The sequence below is a fragment of the Nannospalax galili genome, unplaced genomic scaffold (assembly GCF_000622305.1).
Source record: "Nannospalax galili isolate Female #2095 unplaced genomic scaffold, S.galili_v1.0 scaffold563, whole genome shotgun sequence".
Lineage (NCBI taxonomy): Eukaryota > Metazoa > Chordata > Mammalia > Rodentia > Spalacidae > Nannospalax > Nannospalax galili.
Window position 1 is genome coordinate 478,837 of NW_008350459.1, and position 22,034 is coordinate 500,870.

General features: G+C 45.3%; 1 protein-coding gene and 1 pseudogene across 2 annotated transcripts in view; both read left to right on the top strand.

The window, feature by feature from the left end:
• The first annotated feature begins 3,596 nt into the window (after positions 1-3,596).
• The window catches only part of Mthfd1l (methylenetetrahydrofolate dehydrogenase (NADP+ dependent) 1 like), a 236,318-nt gene continuing 217,880 nt past the window's right edge, over positions 3,597-22,034 (top strand). Inside the window, exons 1-5 of one of the 2 annotated variants that reach the window (XM_008847734.3) lie at positions 3,597-3,993; positions 13,008-13,092; positions 14,168-14,218; positions 14,305-14,358; positions 20,871-20,995. In XM_008847734.3, the coding sequence (XP_008845956.1) occupies positions 3,776-3,993; positions 13,008-13,092; positions 14,168-14,218; positions 14,305-14,358; positions 20,871-20,995 (533 nt within the window). In that variant the 5' untranslated portion in view covers positions 3,597-3,775. The remainder of the gene's footprint in view (positions 3,994-13,007; positions 13,093-14,167; positions 14,219-14,304; positions 14,359-20,870; positions 20,996-22,034) is intronic. The other variant, XM_029570755.1, reaches the window with a different exon arrangement.
• Positions 15,193-16,195, top strand: LOC103745749 (annotated as a pseudogene).

A 22,034-nucleotide genomic window follows, 5' to 3' on the forward strand; every position in this document is an offset into this window, starting at 1 on the left:
CTGCCTCAGCACTAGTTTGAGTTAATGCAGCCCTCTAGCCTTCATTATTTGATGGCAACTGACCTCTTAGTTTCTGGCTTGATCACCACTGGTGACCTCTGTTGCCATTCACTTTGGCCACTGCACCAAGAAATTGTTCTTTGCTGGGGAAAACAAAACAAAACCTGCCTCTAACAATTTTCAATCATCGATTTGAAATATTTCTTTTTCTTCTATTCTTCCTTCTTTTGATCTTTTAAAAAAATTGTGGCATGATACACATAACACAAAAATTACCATCTTAACTATATTTAAGGACATAGTTGAGTGGCAACAGTCTTTCATGTAGTTACCTGACCAGCCATGATGTGGCACCTAGTTCTTTGGCCTGAGTTGTCAGAGTTCCTCATTTACTCCCTCTCCCCACTCACTGAATGTCGCCAGCCCACGCTTGCCTGAACTCTAGACGTTTGCTCATGTGTTTCCTTCTATATCCACTCCACTCACCTCCCAACAGGGACTTGCCTAAACCATCCTGACATCTTGCCTTCAAATGCTAAAGAGCCACCTCCTTCTGGAAGCTTTTTATAACTCTCTCAGTCAAGGTGATGCCTCTTCTTGGTCCTCAGAGACCCAGAGCCGTTATACATGTCTCCATTAATTTGCATGTTACATGCTCTACACAGTAAATCCAGGGAGACCTGGGTTTGGCACAGCCCCATTCACAGGTGATTCCTTCCCACATGCCTATATATGGATCCTGGAACACAGTAAAAGCATTCTATACATGTGTGGAATATTTTAAATTCAGAAACGTGGTTTAACATGCTGAAAATAAACTTTCTTTGCCATTTGTCCAAATGTTATTTCCAAGTGCACCTACGTTTACTAGGGAAAGCACATTAGTGAATACATTTTTTAAGACTTCAATATAATAGAGACCTTTCTTCCTTGTGTAGCTGACTTTTCTTAAGTAAATGTTTCCATTCTGAGTCAACAAGTTTAGACAGCTCTCCCGTGTGCAGTCATAACGCTTGTCTATGAAACAGGCATGGGAAAATGAAGGCTCCTAAGCTTACTTCATAAGCCTTTCTCTTATTCCTACTATCTACTATCCTGCAAGTGGGCATTAAGGGTGCATGATAATTAGCTTTGCATCACTGGGACAAAACACCCGACATAAAAACTCAGAAGGAAGAAAGATTTATTTTGGCTCAGTTTCAGAGGTTTAAGTCCACAGCCGGCTGGCTCTGTGATCATAGCTGAGGAGGTTGCTAACAAAGACCGGGCGGTGGCGGGGGCGGGGAGAGAGAAACTTCAAGACTTACCCCTATGACCTACCCTATCTCTAAATAAGCCCATCCAGCTATGAACTCATCAATGAATTAATGTATTGATGACTTTTATGTCCTCATGATTCAATCACCTCTAGGTAGCCACACCGTCTGGGACCAAGCCTTCAGCACACAAACACTCTTTGATGAGGGCATTTCGTATTGGGGGGAAAAAAAAAGTGTGTAAAGATCCAAACACTTCTCATGGGCAATGGCAGCATTTGAGCTTGGGCCCGGCTGTGTTGACATTAGGGCCCGGCTGTGCACTGAGAAGGACACGGGTCTCTGGGTTCATCCACATCAGTATTCTAAGTGTTTGAGTAAACTACTTTAACTGACTCTATCAGCACAGGTATTTGTTATTTTGAACTTTCAAGTGATTTTTTAAAAATTGCCTGTTAAGACTGCAATGAATAATTTTATAATGGGTTAGGCCTTAGTTAAATGTCAAACAGTGTACAGAAAGAAGGTTCTATTAGATGCTACCTACATTTGTCCAACACAATGTTCTGGTTTTAGTTCAGTGTTTCTTTAGTTACTGCAGAGTGGGAGAACTTCCCGGCTTCAGCTTCATAGAATTCATTGTAGCCCATAATTCTGTGACTTAAACAAGTGATGTGAATGTTGAAAACAATAGCAAAATTTTCTTTTATCTAAAAATTTTAAGATTATAAAGTATAACATTGTTTTTAAAACAATATGGTCTGCAGGTGGGGACTATTCACATACCTTCACACATCATCTCATTTAAAGATACAAACACTTTACAGATGTGAATCACCATGGGCTCTTGACAAGTGTTTTCTATTACTGTAAAAAGTACCCGAGATAAGCAACTTTTAAGGAGGAAAAGTTTATCATGAGCTCATGGTTTCAGATCATGGTTGACTGGCCCCACGGGTTTGGACTCTATGGCAAGGCAGTATACCATGGATAGGTGGGGGTGAGGCAAAACTGTTCACCTGATGATAGTTAAGGAAGCAAAGTGGAGGAGGATTGGCTCCACGGGTTTGGACTCTATGGCAAGGCAGTATACCATGGATAGGTGGGGGCGAGGCAAAACTGTTCACCTGATGATAGTTAAGGAAGCAAAGTGGAGGAGGATCAGGGATCAATGTGTGGACACACCCCTAATGAACTAAATTTCTCCATCTAGGCCACATCTCTTAATGGTCCCCCCATCTCCCAATGACTTCACAGGCTGGTGACCAGGTCTGTAACCTCTGGACCTTTAGGGGCACTATTCCAGCCCACAGCAATAATGACTGAGATCAGCCTCCAAGGTGCATTCTTCAAATGGTTCTGCAATAGCCACTCACAGTCCAAGACCCTTCCAGGGCAGGGATTAGTAAGTTAGTTTTTGTGGTGCTCAGCTCCAGTTCGGTTACGTGTACATTGTTTTTTAACTTGAGAGCCTTTCCCGTTCAGATCTTTCAACCACAGAGTATTATGGTTCTCTTTGGAACCTGCTTGGCCATGCAATTCAAGAACATGACCCTTGGGCCAGTAGATGATTTAGCTGGTAAAGGCACTCCGTGCCAGACCTGATGACCATGCCCATATAGTTAGAACTGTCTTCTGAAACTTGTCCTGTGACCTCCACATGTGGGCACCGTACACAAAACAAATGTAAGAGGAGGAGAAAGGAGGAAGAAGGAAGGAAAGAGGAAGGAGGAGGAAAGAGGAGGAAAGATCTTTGGACTCAGGCAGGCTCAGAGCTTGGCCAATGAACCAGCAGGCTTTTCTGCACCCCAGGTTCCCCTGGCTGGAAACCCAATCAACACCACTCAATTCTTTACATCTGCTGGGGTTAAATGGCTATCATTCTAGCACGTGGCCCAGCACACAATTCTACCGTGGATGAATTTTACTCCTACCTTACTTGGGGAGTACATATTTACAATCTTATTCCCATTTGCCTTGGAAATGAAAAACTTTTAGGTAAGAATCTCAATCCCAAGGGCCCAAGAGGTTAACCTGCCTAGGGGTACAAAGCCAGCACTGGGATTCCAAGTCCAGCTCTTACCCTGAGGCCACCTCCCACATAATAAACCAAGCCCTCTGGTCTAAACTGGACTCAAAGCCGCTTGCTCTAGTAGAAAGTGAACTGCCTCCTTCAGGCCAAGGGTGGCACCAGGCTTTGAGGGAAACCAGCCAGCCACAGTGCCTGAGGCCCGGGCTAAGCATCACAGAGATGCCCCACCTCTTCTCACTTGAAAGCAACTCCAACCAGAAGCCTCGTCCGCAGGCCCCCGCCCTCCTAACGTCACGGCCACTAGGTGCAGTGCCCCCTAGGGGCCTCTGTTCCTCCCACTAGGAAGAGCTTGGTCCTTCCCGCCTCTGGCCCGTTACTGGCTAGCCTGGCTCTCTGTGTCGCCTGCCTCGCCACCCTCCGGAGGAAGTTGGTGCAATCGCATCTCCACGCCTCGGGAGGACCTGCCGCCCCGCGCTCCCGCAGCACCATGAGCGCTCGCCTGCCTCTCGTGCTGCGCCAGCTCCGCCGCCCGCAGCGGTTCCCGGGCCCGCCGCGCCGCCTCCGTGTGCTTGGTCGCTCCAGCAGCAGCGGCGGAGGTGGTGACCCCGAGGGACTGCGCGGGCAGCGGTCGCTGCGGGATGACCAGGCCTTCAGCAGCCCTGGCCTCGGCAGCCCGGAGGCCCCCACAAAGGACTCCATCGTCAGGTCAGTCCCGGGGGGGTGTCGGGGGGGGGGCTAAAGAGGACGCGCGCGCAGGTCATCAGCCAGGGACCAGGGGATGGGACCGGACACCGGCGCTCTCGGTCGCTGGAGGACCCGGAGAACCATTTGGCAGAGTGCTTGGTGCCTACTTGCTAGGGACACCCAGGGATTGGCCAGGAGGGCCCGGGGGGTGGGGGGTGGCACCGGGGGATCGGGTACCCGGCCGGCGAGCTTTGCACGGACCGCACGCCCCGCTCCACGTGCTCCGCCCGCTTCGGGCTCTGATGCAACTGCGCGGGGCGGGGCACCGACAGGAAAGGGGCGGGGCGGGAGCGCGGCGGGCCGGGTGGCTCTGCAGCCCTCTGCGTACTGGCTTGGGACCGCTGGGAGCCTGAGTCATCTCCCGCCAAAGTGAAGACATAGTGGGTCCCCAGCGAAATCCGGTCGCGGTGGCCGGTCCCCACCATCGTTGACCACACAGCAGAATCCCCAGCGCCACTGCGCTTCGAAAAGCGCGATCCTCACCTCCATTGGTGATCTATGCGGGCGCGGTGTCATCGTCCCCTCCCCCTGGTCCTCAGCCCTCTGCCCCTGCGTCAGAGGGACCGGGAAGACCTGAGCAGGGCTTTCCTGGGGCCGTTAGAGGGACAGCGGTACCAAGGGACCCGCTGACCACCTGGAGGTGGCAGGAAAGCTTTTTCTGGTCTTGCTCCCAACTAGGATTGAGCCCGGGTTGGAGGATGCCGCTTGTCTAGGCACGCTGTCCCTCCATTCACTTCCTCCGGCTTTCTTCCAGCTTTTAAGTCATTATCTGTCTCTGTCCTCTCTCGCTCTCTTAAGTGGTGCCTTTTCGAAGCTCTTCAGGATGAGGCTAAAGGGACTGTTTGTTCATTCTGAACGTTACTTTGAAAGAGACGTGCGCTCATCACACAGGGACAAGACCAAGCTTCGGGATGCAATAAGCAAGAGGAGTTTTTATTAAGAAATCACAGACGTCTGAGGGCGCACAGCCTTACCCTGCAAAGGTTAAGACTTGCGCGCCGGCTCATGTTGGGGAGGGTCTTTTATAGGGCAGAAGCAAATTTACAGAAGCAGATGCACAGTTATTGGTTAGTTCAAAAAGAGACATACGTGTATTCCTTGGAATTCAGGGTGACCGGGGCTCCATGGCCATTTCTTTCTTATCGGGTTTTACAAGGTTCACACTCCCCTTCACCTTCCTGCCTAGCCACAGATGTCCCTCTGATGTTCTTTGGTCTTTTTGCGATAGGGTCTCCCTGTAGCCCCAGCTGTCCTAGAAATCACTATGAAGACCAGGCTGACCTTGAACTCACAGAGATTCGCCTGCCTCTGGCTCACAAGTGCTGGGACTACAGGCGTGCGCCACCACGCCCGTCGGCTCTTTCGATTTTAACTAGCACAGAGCTGAGGGTCATTTTAGTGACTTTGGCTCTGAAGTCAGCCCGGAGGTGAAATGCAAAGCACCCTGTCTTCCTGGCTTAAGGTCTATAGCATTTATTGCCTTTATTTGCTCTTTCGAGTTTAACTCGCCCGCCTGGCCTGGGTCCCTTCGTCACTGTTCTGGCCACAGGAGTACTCAGCAGATGGGAGATATTTGTGTCAATGAAATCAAGATCCCCTGGGGGAGTGTTGGGGGTTTAGCTCAGGGGTGGAGCTCTTGACTAGCGTTCATGAAGTCCTGAGTTTGAGCCGCAGCATCACAAGATCTCCTGGGGGCTTTATTTGTGCGTGTTCTACATTTTAAAGCCAAGACTGCCTTAGGGAGTGGTCACCAGGGGCTTTGAGATTAGTCCGCAGTGTGTACCCCAAACTCAATTCCCTTTGGAAAATGGGAGTGTATCAGTACCTACTAAAGAGGCTATGGAAACACTAAATGAGGATGCACATACAGAATGCCTAGCCCCGGGACTGCTGCCTACGGTCCTCAACAAATGTAGTAGTTACTATTATTATTAAAATCCTCCAAACTAAACTTTGCAAACTTTGTGTTATGGGCAAGGTAGTAAGCACTTGAGTGGGCCAGGAAGCAAAATTAAAAATGGCATATAGGTACTTTTTGAGCCAGGAGGAACAAATTTCCACAAATTTTTTGATAAAATGCAACATTTTATTTATGGATGCTGAAAATTTCACGTAGTTTTCACATACTATGAAATGTTTTTTTAATTTTATAACTTTAAAAATGTACAAGCCCGGACTGGGGAGATGGCTTTGTTGGTAAAGCACTTGTTGGGCACGCATGAGGAATTGAGTTGGATTTCCAATTTCATCAACACCCATGTGAAAAGCCAGGCATAACAGCATACTCTTTTAATCCCAGACCTGGGGGGAAAGGGACAGAGACAGGTGGATCTCTGGGGCTCAGTTGCTTGCCAGCTGGACAGAATCCATGAGCTTCAGGTCAGTGAGAGACCCTGTCTCAAAAAAGAAAGTGGATGGGGCTGGAGAATTGGGTCAGCAGTTAGGAACACTGACCATTCTTGCAAGACCCAGGTTCAAATCCTAGCACCCACATGGCAGCTAACAACTGTCTGTAACTGTAGTTCCAGGGGATCCAACAGCCTCTTCTGTCCTCCGCAGGCATTGCACGACACGGGTGCACTTATGTACATTCAGACAATACATGCACACATAAAATAAAGCTCAGTGGTTAAGAGCACTGACTGCTCTTGCAGAGGATGCGGGATCGATTCCCAGCACTGACATGGCGGCCACGAACCACCCTTAACTCCAGTTTCAGGGGAATCTGAAGAGCCTTCTTCTGACCTCCACAGCACTGCAAGACATGGGTGCACTCACATACATGCAGGCAACACACTCATATACATAAAATAAAAATAATAAATAAAATATTGCCCAAAAAAAGGGGGGGTGTGGTGGCGCACACCTTTAATCCCAGGACTTGGGAGGCAGAGGGAAGGTGATCTCTGTGAGTTCAAGGCCAGCCTGGTCTACATAGTGAGTTCCAGGCCAGCTGGGACTACAGGGAGACCCTGTCTCAAAACAAAACAAAATCAAATAGATGACTACTGAGACCAATACCCAAAACTGACCTGTAGTGTGCACACACCAACACACCCAAATACTCACACACACATGAACACATGCACACATGTAAATAAAATAAAAATGTAAAAACCATTCTTAGCTGGTGGACTGTAGTTTCCTAAGTCGGTTTCTAAACCAGAAGCAAGTGATGTATCCATGTCATTGCATCATAGAATTGTGGTTAAGAGTCAGACGCCTTTTTTTTTGCAACTTGGCCGTACTACTGGAGTGTGAAAGCTTGGATAAACTGTTGGTCTCAGCGTCTTCACCTGTAAAATGAAAACCAGGAAACCACAATGCCATTAACTTCATGAGGTAATTGGAAGCCTTATGCTGCCTTAGCAGTGCTAGAGTATACATCTTGAATAGCTCTGAACCTGGTGTTTGTCTTTCAGTTGGTTGTGTCTTCCATTGGCTGTTGACTTGGTGGTCATCACAACCTATTTGCCCCTGCCCACACCTGTGGAAACTTGGTCACGTGCATATTGTATCTTTCAATTGAGTTGTGTGTGTGCTTTACCACGTATCAGCCTTGCAGAAGGGGACTCAGAAAGTCGAGCAGTGATCTGGGACTAGATAGATGTTAAGGAGCTTAGGGTGGTATTTCTTGTTTCATTCCTGTGAGTAAAAGAGGCTAAAGGGTTAGCTTCCTGGGAAGCATCATGACCTGTTAGGTAATGCTGTGGCTAGATGACCGTATCTCACAATGTTTCAATCATTGTTAAGGTCATTTTGGGAAATATTGTGATTTCTAGTTGTTGTCTGCCAACCTTCCATTGACATCTGGTAGAATCCAGAAAGAACCAGCCTCAAAACTCGGGAGAGCAGCTGAGAGCAGTGAAAATCCAGTGCTACATTCTGACTGTAGATTGTTCCCCAGAGGCCATGTACTGAAATGAAGGCCCCGCCCACAGGGTGCTGCTTCTCCCTCCCCTCCCCCCACCTTTCCTCTCCTCTTCCCTCCCTTCCTGTCTGGCTCAGGGTATGAGTTATGCTCTGACACATACTCCAATGATAATAGGTTGTTGCCCTTGCCAGAAGCTGTCAGAATGCCTCCACGACTATGAGCCAAAAACATTTTCTCTTTATAAGCTAATTACCTCAGATATTTTTATTACAGTAATGGTACAAAACCACTGACAACAAAAATACAATGGCTTTTTTCAAAAAGTCAACTCATTCAGAAGCGTTAGATACTCACTTTGAAGTTTTAGAATACCTCAATCTATTGTTTGAATGACTTTATAGCAATTCCAGGTCTAAACAGTCTAAAAACTTCCATCAATACTTGTAAGTACAGATGTTTTGTAAAGAAAAGATTGTGCTGCCCTTCAACCAGCAGCAGTTTTTCTAGTGGTTCATAAAATAGTGATGCTTCTTTCCTCATCTGAGATTTGATATATCTAAGACCATCTAATTAATTCTCAAATTCAACTCATGCAAAAAGGGCCAGGATGTTTTAAGAAATGCCTGTCTGTCTGCTTTATGCCGCTACAGCAAAATAACACAGGTGTTAGCCAACAATAGACACTTATTTCTTGAATTTCAGGAGGTTGGAAAGTCCAGTGTCGAGGTCCTGGCATTTGGCAGGGGCCTTGCTGCAGGATAAAATGGCCGAAGGTGAAAGGGAAAAAGAGATGGGCATGTAAACCCATCAGTTCCATCATCCCAGGATAATCACACACATCCATTTCACCTCTTAAAGGTCCAATCTCAACACTTGCAGTGGGGGTTAAGTCTCCAGTGCATGAACTTTGAGGGACACATTTAAACCATAATGACGCCCAAAGTGCTACAGTACTTAGCTGTCTAGAGGAAAGGTAGGATGGTCCCCAGGGTGCCTGCTCCAGCTTTGGTCTTGTCACCTCCCAGCCAATGAGAGTAAAGGGGGCCAGGTTGTGGTGCTTAGTCTTACCCTACAGTCCTTGCCTCCTCCTACTGGCCAGTAAGTTAGTCACATGACCCCAGCCAGCTACAGGTAAGTGGTACTGGGAAATACAGGTGGTCATGTACAGCTAAAACTCAGAATCCTTCATTAAAAAAGAGGAAAGGGGACATGCAGTCCTTGGAAGTATCCGGAGGTGGTAACTTTACCATTGCTGTGGCTGTTATATGGAATCTCCACTGATCCCCGGTGCAGTAGATTATGAAACTTCCCTGCACTGGTTTTTACCTTGGACACGTTTCTCCCAACACTGGTGACTGTCTCAGGAGACTTCTGTAGAAATCATCAGTGTATTTTTTTTTTTTTCTCTTTATTGAGACAGGGTCTCCTTGTAGCCCCAGCTGTCCTGGAACTCACTATGTGGACCAGGCTGGCCTCAAACTCACAAAGATCTGCCTGCCTCTGCCTCCCAAGTGCTGGGATTAAAGGCATGCGCCACCACGCCCGGCCCCATCAGTGTATTTTTAAAAGGATCCTTCTTTTGCCTTTGGAAGAATTGAGAAGTGGAAATGTAGTGTTGTTAATGAATGGTCTTGTCATTCAGAGATGCTTACATGATAGTTTTCAATAGCTAGCCACAGGGAGGCTGAGGAATGTGGTCATTAGTGAAAAGCTTTGTGCTCAGCTCACAGGCTTATTGCAGCAGTTAGCCAGGGGAGATGCCTGAGCCTGTGGTGGTAGAGGCAGTAGATAGATTTATTGTAACTATCACTAATTGCAGGGTTAGAGTGATGAGGGCTTAAACTGTTAATCAGTTATCTTTAGAAATAGAATTCTGAGTTCTAGCTTCACATACAGCCTAGCTGTGGTCCACATTCTATTGTCCTTCTTAGAGGTTTTCTCCTCCAAGGGCATGGAAATGTCTGATTAGAAACATTTATCCTACTTTTTAGAAGTATCAGGCCTGGGAACTTGTTTTGTTTTCACTGAAGAAGTAACTCCAAGGTATAAAATGTGATACATGTGGGGAATTGTGGATGGGTGCACCAGCTAATTTTGTTTTATTAGGGATATTACTATAACATGGAGCCCCTTTACCTACCTGCATTATCTACCTGCCCATACCTCAGCTATGTTGTCTGATAACTGACTTTTTAACCTAGCAATAACTTCCCTGGTGAACTGTTGCTTTCTTTTTATTGAGGGTGGGCAAGACTCCAGAGGCTTCTGTTGTGAGCTTTTATGTTTAAGAGCCTGTTGCCATGAGTTAATACCTGACAGGAAGCAACTTACAGAGAAAGAGTTTCTTTTGGCTTATAGTTTAAGAGGAGTCCATCATGGTGGGGAAGGCATGGTGGTAGCATGGGGGAGTCACCTGGTTTGTTACCAAACTCCAGAAGTAGAGTAAGTAGGAAGTGATGCCAGGCTATAAAACTTCAAAACTTGCTCCTACTGACCCACTACCTCCAGCAAGGCTCCCTCTCTTAAAGATTCCAGAGCCATTCTAAACAGTGTCAGTAGCTAGGGACCAAGTGTTCAAACACATGAGCCTGTGGGGAATACTTCTATTCAAATCACAACAGATAGCTTTGGCCACAGGGGGAAACTATGTCTAGGGATAAGGAAAAGGTAAAGGTCCACTAGGCTCTACCTGTTTGACAAGGAAGCCAGGGCCCATAGAAAGATCCACTAGCAAACTAGAGGCCTGAGTGCCAGGCCTGGCTGTTTTTCAGTGCCTGTGTTCTAGAACCCCTGACACTTATTTAAAAAAACCCATCCCATGGGACTGGAGAGAAGGTTTAGCAGTTAAGAGCACTGGCTGTTCTTGCAGAGGATCTGGGTTCGATTCCCAGCACCCATGTCCATAACTCCAGTTCCAGGGAATCCAACACCCTCTTCAGACTTTTGTGGGCATTGCACAACATAGGTGCACTTACATAAAATAAAAATAATAAATAAAATATATTTTTTTAAAAAGACCCATTCCTGGCCCCAGAATTTCCCATCCCAGAATCTTGAACCGATCTTTCTTGGATAGCACCCTGATTCTTACCATGCTCCCCAGGGAATTCTTAGGCTGAGAAGTGCTTGGGTTCACACTTCGTTACCTCCCCAGACCAGGCAAAAATATGGACCCAGCCTGGTCCACAGTAGCAGCTCTGCCAGGCTGGGCAACAGTACAGCATAGGAGCTTTGTCACCCATCACTAAACAAGTCACTCTGTAAACCTTCCCATATGACTTCACGTATGTATCACAGTAATTCAGCTGCTTCCCTGAGAATTGATTTGCAAAATCATAAATATTTGCAAGCTGTGTGCACTTGCCTGGCTGCTGAGTCTGTTTTCTAGCCTCAGTGACGGTAGATCTTGGTGCAGTTGAGTTTCGAAACCTTTGTAGTCTTCTGAGCACCTTATTCTCTCATCTACCTGCTGCCCTTCCCTTACATTCATCGGCTACTGTATTAGTCACTTTTCTGTTGCTGTGATTGAAACGCTGACCCAAGCAATTTATAGAAGGAAGAGTTTATTTGAACTTATGGTTCCAGGGGAATTACAGTCCGTCATGGCAGGGAGGCAATGGTGGCTGGAGGTGGCTGGAGCAGGAGCAGCAGAAGCTAAGCTCTCACATCATCACACAGGCACAGGAAGCAAGAGAGCAACTGGAGATCCTGCAAGGCTTTCAGAGATTCTCTAAGCCCATGCCCAGTGACGTGCTTCCTCCAAGATAGCCACACCTTCTAAAACCTCCCAAAACAGCGCCATCATCTGGGGACAAAAGGTCCAAACACTTGGAGCCTATGGGGGACATTTTCATTCAAACCACCACAGCTACCATTCTGCAAACTGGGAGATGTCTTGTTCTTGCTAACTGATAACTGAGGGGATCTTAACTGGGACTAATTCTTCTTGCATTTGGGGGAAAGTTCTTAGGTGCATGTAAGAACCCGTGAGAGGCTGAAAATAGTATTTAAAGACAGACTGAGATGTAGCTCAGTGCTTACCTGGCATGTATGAGGCCCTGGGCTTAATACCCAGCTAGCACTGGGGTGGAAGGAGGAATATCTTAAACACCGAATTGGGTAGCACCTTGGATAAGCTTCTGGTCAGTTTATGAGAGAGAAAACCAAAAAGCAGACTGCTGGGGTCATGTGCCAGGTGGGACACTAAATAGAGACAGTAATGGCTTCCAAAATTATTTATCCAGAAGGTTCAAGTAAGAGACCCCCTCCCCACTTCCATTTGTATGGGTCTGCTCTGGATCTGGAGCCTCTCCTGTCCCAAGTATGAAGCAGAAGGCCCTGCTGGACTTGTGGGAGACTACATGCTGCTCCAACAGTAAGAAGCTGTCTTCAGCGGGGACCTCTGGAGCTACAGTTTGCTGTGCTTGCCACCTACCTTTCCCTCTCTCCCTCCTGTGTCCCTGTGTTCTTCTGTGAATGCTGGGAGGGAATTTAGCCCAAGGCACAGCCCTGTTTTCAGCCCTCTCCCAACCCTCTAGGAGTCAGTTCTCTCCTTCCACCCCATAGGTCCTGGGGATGGAACTCAGGGTTGTCAGGCTGGCAAGCACCTTTACCCACTGAGCCATCTTCCTGGTCCCCAATTTTTTATTTTAAACTTGGAAACTACAAGAGAAAATCTTACCTCTAGGAAATCATTGCTAACATTTAGCTTGTTTCCCTGCATATTTAAAAAAAAAAAAAAACAGATCATCACTTTTATACAATATTGGCTTTACTATTTATTTTTTTTATTTTTGGTTTTCTAAGACAGGGTTTTACCATGTAGCCCAGGCTGACCTTGAACTCAGGATCCTCCTGCCTCTACCTACCTGGGGCTGGGACTATAGGTATGTGCCAGTACACACTGCCTGTGTTAGTATTTCTTGATGCCACTGTTGTCCTACCTTCCCCCATGCTCCCTACTCAAATGTCTCCTGTTTTCTAATCCACTTACAGTAATGACCTTTGTAAGGAGATGCAATCCCTGTAAGGAATATGTCATTCCGTCCTTTCTAATTGTTAACCAAAGAAATAACAGTGTTGTTTTTCTTCCTCAACGTAGAGAAGTCATTCAGAATTCCAAAGAAGTGCTGAGTTTGTTGCAAGAAAAAAACCCCGCCTTTAAGCCGGTGCTTGCTATTATTCAGGTAAGCTGTAAATGAGGTACAGTCCTATTGTTTTAAGATGCAGCTTAGAAAACAAATATAAACGGAAACCAGATGTATTTCTTGTTGAAGATGAGCAGGCTCGGTGGCAAGTGCTGTGGTGTGGAGCTTGCCTGTGCAGGGATGCAGGTTAGATACTGGCCTCCTGGAGTCAGTCTGAGGTGTGGGTGGCTTCCAGAGGTTGGGGGGCAGGTACCCACTTAAATCACACAGAATAGATAGTAGCCCACATGCGCTTAAACTTCTCAAATGACTTATAAGTAATAGGATGAGAGTTCTCTCTTATTTCTGGGGAAGACAAATGCTGGATGCACTCAGTGCTCTGTAATCTTACTCTTTTACGGCCTGAGTGTCAAAAGTCTTTAGTGTGTCAAAGGACTTTGCATTCCATGTACAGTTTTGGCTGCAGCCCCTAAGCTGCAGTTGGCATTGCATGCTGTTGTTATTGGCATCTCTCTGTGATGGCAGGTGCAGGGAAATAATGGGGCCAGCCCGGCCTGGAAGCTGCCATGCCCTGGTAGTTGGCCTGTTCTATCCGTGCTTGGCAGGCTGCTGGTGTATCAGAATAGAGGCTACAAGGGTGTTTGTGCTTTAGTTTGTAAGACTGTATGGCTTTGCCCATGTGAACTGTTGGGGGTACAGCTCTTGGGGGTACCCCCATATCCCAATGCAGCAAGGGAAAGGGTTTGGGGACTTGGGCTTCCTGGGAATCTGGTTGTATATTGACTTTCCACCTAAGTACAAATCCTGTCTTTGGTTTCGCACACAGAGGGAGGCTGGCTGTTTAGTGAGGATGTCTGTCTTCTATGCCTTATAATATATAATCTGTCATTTCTTAAATGATATAATTTGAAAGTCTAAGAAATTAGCATATACTTAAATCCCATCTGTTAACCCAATTTTTGCAGTAATAGAGTCTTTTCTGTATTTTCCCATATCATCTTTGTATTTTGGTTCATTGTACTCACCGTATTTGCAAATGTAGTCCCTGTGTTGTATTTGGTAGTATGTCAAGGTATTTTCATACTGTTCATCCCCCTCCCTCCTCTCCCCTTAGGCAGGCAATGACAACTTGATGCAGGAAATAAACCAGAATTTGGCCGAGGAGGTGAGAACTGGTGATTTTAACAATTTGTGAGAATTCCTAACAGTATATTATGTCATGGTGACAGAGAATCTTGTGTTCCCTTTCAGGCTGGTCTGAACATCACTCATGTCTGCCTTCCTCCCGATAGCAGCGAAGATGAGGTAATGTCAGCCGAGTTCATTTCCTTTTCTCTTCAGGTCTATGAGCATCTCCTAGGTGTGATAGGAGCAGGCCCCGCCTTTTCTTGTGGCTGATTTTCCCTGTGATGTAAATGCTCCTTGGTCACCTCTCTCCTTTCTGGTGGGTTTCTACTGAAGACATCCTAGGGCATTATGGTGATTGTGACTGTTTCAGCAGTGGCATTTAGTACAATTCTTGGGCTGAGTGTATCTAGGGACCTGCTCTGGTTTTGTTCTGTTCTGGCAACTTCTTTGACATTGGACCTTTCCCTTGGCATCTCAGGGTTTCCTTAGCCGTATTGATACAATGTAGGAACAGAACACCATGATCTTTATGAGGCCTCTCTAGGCTTAACATTCCGGGACTCCTTCATTGGCATAGGTAGAACCCCCATGCTGTTCCCTTAGCCCTAGTTATATCTGCCAGCATCCTTCCCCAGTATCATTTCAAGTGTGGGTGATACAGTCCCCATAATCGGTGGTAACAGAACTGGACCGTGTACCAGATTATGGCCCCAGGGCTGAGGCCTGAGCTTTCTGTGGCTAATGTTCCTCTAGCTGACTGTGGCAGAGAGGAGTGGGTTAAGATTCCTGGAATAGAAAATCTGATGGCTATGAAAATGGTCCTGGCACTGGTCAGGTAAGGAGGATGTCAAAACTTTCAGAGGAGAAGAAGGCTAGCTTCACAGTGTACCAGCGGATGCTGTGTTGGACTTGGATGGCAGGACTTGCTGTTGAACCCAGAGCTCGGTGCATGCCAGGCCACACCACTGAGCTTCATCCTCAACCCAAGACTCTTCAGCTAATTCGTGAAGAATGAATTGCATTGAACAGGATAAGCTGGGTCAAGCATTCGAAGACAGTTTTGAGGTGCTGAGGCAGCACTCAACTGGAGACCGTCAGTATTCCCCAGAATATAAAAATTGCCTTGCTTTCTTTAACCAGCGTTCTTACATCAGAGACCATTCCAACTGCTGTGGAATGTTTTCTATAGAGGACCTCATCTATAACTGGAGTATAGTTAAGTATCTTTAGCAAAAGACCAACTGCTCTGTGTGGAGAATGATCCACAATAGCCATGTTTTTTGGTTTCAAATGAGTGAGTTTACTAAGTATGGAGCAAGCAGGAGTTAAGAATAGAAGAACACACAGCAGATGACAGAACGTCATCAGATCAGACACAGCCTCTGGCAGAAATCCATTGGGAAGCTCTGAAAACCGCAACAAACCACACAAACAAAACCCAGCCATCCGGAGCCCCTGGTAGACAAAGCCCCATGCAGGATATCCAGAACAGTACTGCAGACATGTGCTTGGAAGAAAATATTCAACTTCAGAGCATACCTGAAAACCAGTTCATACAACCGTCCCTTTTCCAGAAAAAGGAGGAAAAAGCAGGAGGAAGCTGTGGTGCTTTGAATACCTTTACAAATCCCTGTGCAGTCCTGAGATGGCATCTTGCATTCAGTGGGTTGACAGAATCAAAGGCATCTTTCAGTTTATATCAAAAAAATAAAGAAAAATTTGCCGAACTTTGGGGAAAAAGAAAAGGCAACCGGAAGACCATGACTTACCAGAAGATGGCCAGAGCCCTGAGGAATTATGCCAGGACTGGGGAGATCACCAAAATCCGGAGAAAGCTGACCTCCAGTTCAGTGAGGCCGTTCTCCAGAGGCTCTGTCCATATCACTTCCTGGGGAAAGACCTTTTGTACTCACAGTGTGTACAGCCTGATCCCTGGTGCCTTGGTTTTAACCACTGGAATGCAGGCTACTACCCTTGTGCCAATGGCCACACTCTGACCCACCCCAACTGCTAATGGCACTCCAGATTCTCTTGCCTTCCTAGCCATAGAAAACCCTAAGCTTTAAGATTCTCGTTATGCAAACAGTTGCCCTCCATAGCTACAGCTCCAATCCATCTGGATTCAGCCACCTGGGAATCAAAAAAATATTAGGGAAAAATATCTATACTGGCCAGAGTTTAGTTCTTGTCATGACAATTTTTAGATTGTGTTTACATTATATCAATGTTAAAAGGAATCTAAGGGCAATTTAAAATGTTTGAGAAGGATGTTATTTTCCTAGGTTATCCTGCAGATACTTGTTTTTGAAACAAGGTCTTACTATGTAGACTAAGCTGTCTTGGAACCTGCCTCTGCCTTCTCAGTGCTGGGATTAAAGGCATACACTGCTACACCTGGCTTAACCTTGCCTTTTTTTTTTTTTTTTTTTTTTTTTTTTTGTCTTTTTGAGACAGGGTCTCCTTGTAGCCCCAGCTGTCCTGGAACTCACTATGTAGACCAGGCTGGCCTCGAACTCACAAAGATCCGCCTGCCTCTGCCTTCTAAGTGCTGGGATTAAAGGTGTGCACCACCACACCTGGCTACCTTGCTTTTTTTAAAAAGAGGACTTGAGCATCCATGGATTTTGGTATCCAAAGACACCCTCCCAAAAGATACTGAGGGGGAACTGCACTGAAGAGGAAAACTCCAGTTAACATCCTTGCTGCTTCTGCCGAATAGTGTGCACTATAATAGCCTAGTTTTAGCAATACTTTTATTTCAAACTATCAGAGTTGAAAACACAGACTGAATGCCCTTGCCCTTACCATTGGTTATGCAGATACCTTCTAGAGTATGTCACTTGGATGATTTTATAGATTTTCTAGGTATCCCAGGCTGGCCTCAAATTCATGGAATAATAGGAATATGCCACCACCAGGCTTATATAGATTTAAACCCTTTCTTGTCATGCACTCAGGTAGAAAGTCACTCTTAACATAATACTCAATAGTGTTACAAAATTTATAAAACAGTGACTGAGAATGATACAGGGTTATGCCAAAAGATGTTCAAGGTTTTAAAAACTATGGTGGATTGCTATCTTTGAATTGCTGTCTTTGATAATATCTAATATAATAGGTTGTTCATTATGGCTTTAAAAAAAAAGATTTCTGGAATAGAAAACCCTAAGTCACAAAATCTAGAATAACAGAGTTGTTTATTTCTTATACATGAATAATCTTTGGGAATCAACAGTCACTGGCTAGGCTTGTCAAAGTCATAAGAGGACCCACCTCTTCCTTTGCACTGTTCTAACATCTCTGGTGTTCTGTCAAGTCCAAGATGGTGGAGTTAGCACCACTGTCATATCCACATTCTAGCCAGGGTCAAAGAGCAACTCCAGAGTTGATAAGGGGAGTTCTTCAAAAGAAATACAGATAGAAACTATTAGGAAGACACCCAACAGCTGCCAGAGACTGCAGGTAGTACAGACCCTGCAGCACTGTGTGGCTTCTCTGGCGTATCTGAATTACCAACCTTGCTATTCTCATGCTTAGGGGCTGTTATTCAGTGAAACAAAGTTACTTAAACACAAACAGTATGATGCTACCACACTACTAAGTGGACTAAGGAATAACATACACAAGTGTGGACTTGCTAGACAGAGAGCTAATTCATGTGTGGATGGCACTGGATCTCACTGTGTGACTTCGAGAGGTGTACAATTTCAAACTAATGAATTGTTTATTTCTGGAACTTTGCCTTGAGTGCTTTTGTATCTGGTTGATGAGACTAACTGAAACCTTGGAGAGTGAAACCCTGGGTAACCCACTGACCCCTTCAGGGTTGAGCAGAAGATTTTCTTTTCTAGGGTGTGAGGAATAGGCTGAAGGAGTAGCTTGATGGAGAAACAGATCAGAGAACCAGTTGCTCCCAAGGCCGTCCTGAGGGTGGCCCAAAGTTCAGGCATCTGGAGGAAGAGATGCTTGACCATAGTTTGCTTTTAAAAGCATTTTGATTTGTTTGGTCGGTGGGAACAAACAGTTCAGCCAGTCATTGATAAAATGGAATGTGCTTTTTTGATTTATTTATTTTTATGTGTATGATGGTATTGCCTGCATGTATATAAGTATACCAAGTGCCTGCAAATGCTGGGAAGCCAGAAGAGGGCATCAGATCCCTTGGAACTGGAGTTCCAGATGGTTGTTAGTGGCCATGTGGGTGCTAGGAATCAAAACTGGGTCCTCTGGAAAAGCAGCCATTGCTCTTAACCACTGAGCCATCTCTCCAGCCCCTGGAATGTGCTTTTGCGATCTGTGCCTTACTGTGCCTTTAGTAAACTGTCTTAAATTGTGGCTCTCATCCAGGTCCTGTGGGGAAAGGCAATTCTTTACATGGAGGTTGAGGGTGAGAGTCTTAACCTTCCCTCTTCTCCCAGGATCACTGAACATGAAGTTCAGTGTTGTCACTAGTAAGGAGAAGGATGAAGATAGGCTCCTACGCTCTTCCCTTTAGATGTTCCTGAAAGCCACAATTCTGCTCCCTTTCCATTGGCTGCAACTGTGTTGCCTGGCCAAATGCAAAGCAGGCTGGGAAATGTAGCCTTTGTCCCAGGAGGCCTTAGATCATTACTAACAAAAAAGGAAAGCAAGATATCAGACAGTTTATGTCACATTTGCCAATCGGCCCAGGAAAATAGATTCAGATTATTACAAATATGATGTCCCAGTGTGGTAACGATTTCATGAATTCTTTATAGTAACAGAACAAAGAAAGTAATAAATCAAGGCTCTGTTAAAGTCTCTTGGTGAAAACATTGGGTATATGGGTCACAGCAAAGCGCAAATCTCTGCTATAGGCCTCAGTTGCTATCTCGTGACATGTTTAAGGCCTTTGAGTTGGTGGAAGCTAGTGATTTATTTTATTACATTCCAAAGAATTTCACTAGTAGTCAGAAGAATGCTAGGTTAAACACAGAGGTGGGCACTGAATTGCTACTATTAAGGGGACTAGAGATAGCCCAAGATAATTTATCTTAAATCTGCAACATTCCAACTTTGCACAACCGTGAAAGGCTAAGTATTCAGCCTCGTACAATCTTTCACATAGATTTAAATTTTTTCCGAGAACTTCAGTTCACAGCTGAATGAATGAGACAGACTTTTCTTTCTGCTCTGCTACACCAAGTAGCAGCTTCTTTCTTTGCCAGATAGTGATAATACCATACAGATTTTTGTTTGTTTCTCAAGACAGGATCTCCCTGTAGCCCCAGGTGGCCTGTTACTTCCTCTGTAGACAAGGCTGGCCTTGATCTCACAGAGAGCTTCCTGCTTCTGCCTCCAGAGTACTGGAATTACTACCGTAGAGATTTTTGCTAGGCGATAAAGCAATAATGGTACACCAATACTTCTCCAAGTGAGCTCCACATCCATGAGCTAGTCTTCCTACTCATGAGGCAGTGATCTTGTTATGTGAAGTGAATCCAAATCTGTGTGTGCTTGAGTTTCAATACTAAGCCTTTTGTTCTAGTTCGTTTCTCCATGCTGTGACAAAATACTCTGACCAATACCAACTTGGGGAGGAAAGGGTTTATTTTATCTTACATCTCCCAGGTCACAGTTCATCAGGGCAGGAACCTGGAAGCAGGAGCTGGAGCTCAGGCCATGGAGGAGGAACACTTCTTACTGGCTTGCTCCCCTGGCCCCTGCTCAGCCTGCTTTCTTATGCAACACGGGCCCACCTGCCCAGGGGTGGCACCACCCACTGTGGGCTAGGCCCTCCCACATCATTCAACAGTCAAGAAGATACCCCACAGACATGGCCACAGGCCAGTCCAATGGAGGCAATTCCCCAATTGAGGCTCCCTCAACCCAGGTTTGTAAAGTTGACACTAAAGCTATCCAGCACACCTTTGGAAAGGCTTCTGATGTGCCACTCAGATCCTATAAAGTAGAGGTCCTGGGTGACTGGTTGGGCATAGTGCTAGGAGAAACTTCTACTTGAGTGTGTGATATCTGAGGCCACAGGCTTCACTGGGCCAAGGTGGAGTACTTGGGGTGCATGCTTCCCAGCCTCCCTGAAAACTGGTCTGTGTCTAGGTTAAGATATGGTCATTGACAGGGAATTGTCTTTTGCCTACCTAAACCTTAGTGACTGTGGTGCTCTGTTTTGGTTTTGTTGTTGTTTTTCTGGCACAGGGTAGCACTATAAGAACCATGAAATCATGAAAGGTTTCATCAGAGTTCTTCAGGGCTGTGTAAACATGATGAAAAGAGGTAATAGAGTCTTCATTGTGCCTCACACCAGATACTTGAATGAGAAAACAGAAAGTAACAGATGTATTTCTAGGAATCTTGGTGTGTGTGTGGATGTGTGTACATGTGGGTGTAGGTACACACGCACACACGACCTCAGGTGCTGATCCTCAGGACCTGTCCACCTTGTTATTTTGAGATAAGGCTAGGCTGACTGGGAAGGCCATAGGAATCTGCTTGTCTGTCTCAGAGCCGGGATTATAAGCCTGTACCACTAATCCTAGCTTTATCCTAGCTTTTTTGTGTGGGTTCTGGGGCTCCAAGGGCATCAATTAGCAAGCACTTTACCAACTGGGCCATCTTCCCAGGCCTATGAACCTTTTTTTTTTGGTATAGACTCTTTTGCTAGCTCTTACTTTCACAAAACTAATGGGCTTTTGTTTTGTTTTGTTTAGATTATAGATGAAATCTTGAAGATTAATGAAGACACCAGAGTACATGGCCTTGCCCTTCAGATCTCTGTAGACTCATTTAGCAACAAAGTTCTCAATGCCTTGAAACCAGAAAAAGATGTGGATGGGTAAGAAAATATAAAAGAAAATAATCAATGTATGGTAAACTGACTATTGTGACTTTTTCTAAATTTTCCTAAAAATTTTTGCAACACTGTCAGTAATTTGCTAAAAACAGTTTAAAATATATCAAGAGTTTGAGAGCTTTTAAAATTCTATGTATAAAAGTTATTTGGAAATACATGTCTGGAAATAATCTTTTTCCACCATCATTCACGTAGCAAGTTGCTGTACCGAGTCTTTGCCCAGCAGTCCTCTCTAAATAATCTTCCCTGAGTGATTCCGCTAGATAGAGGGAAAAAACAAGACCAGGATCCTCAGCAGCACCATCATCTCCCTTACACCCAGGCCAGTTGAGGGGGGGGAAGGATATATTCTTATTAATTGTACATGGTTTTAATTAAAATTTGAGTTGGGGGAAGGAATTGTGAATGTTCATCAAGTGCCTTATGAGATGTTGATCACTGATTCAGGCCAGGGTATAGTGTAGGTATCACAACACAAAGAACACTGATGGCCCCCAGTAGGGAACAGTGTATTTCCTAGGAAAGTAAAAGCTTCATATTACTACATGAAAACATAGGAAATGCTTTTTACTATAGCTAAAGGAGCATGGGTATGAATTTAGGACTTCGAGGTTGTAAACAAATTTATAAAGTTAGACTTCCTGTCAAGTGTATTCTTCTGCAGCTGGATTAAGAAATTGGCACATCAAAATCAAAACAGAGAACTGGAAGCTTAGAGGAACCAGCATTTCATGCCCAAGAAGTAAACCACAAAGACACATAAAATTTACAAAAAGAATCAGACCTAAACATGAAGGCTTGAGTCTCACACAAAAAGAGAAACTACAAAAGAAATTCACATGTCAAAATCACAGAGAAAAAATAATAACATGAAAAACAAAAATAACATATCCCCACCAAATACCAATACTCCTCTAGAGGAGCACAATGAAAACCCCCTAGAGATAACGGAGGACATGGAACTCAAAAGAACAATTATAAACATGATAAAAGAATTCAGTGAATTTAAAGAACACACAAA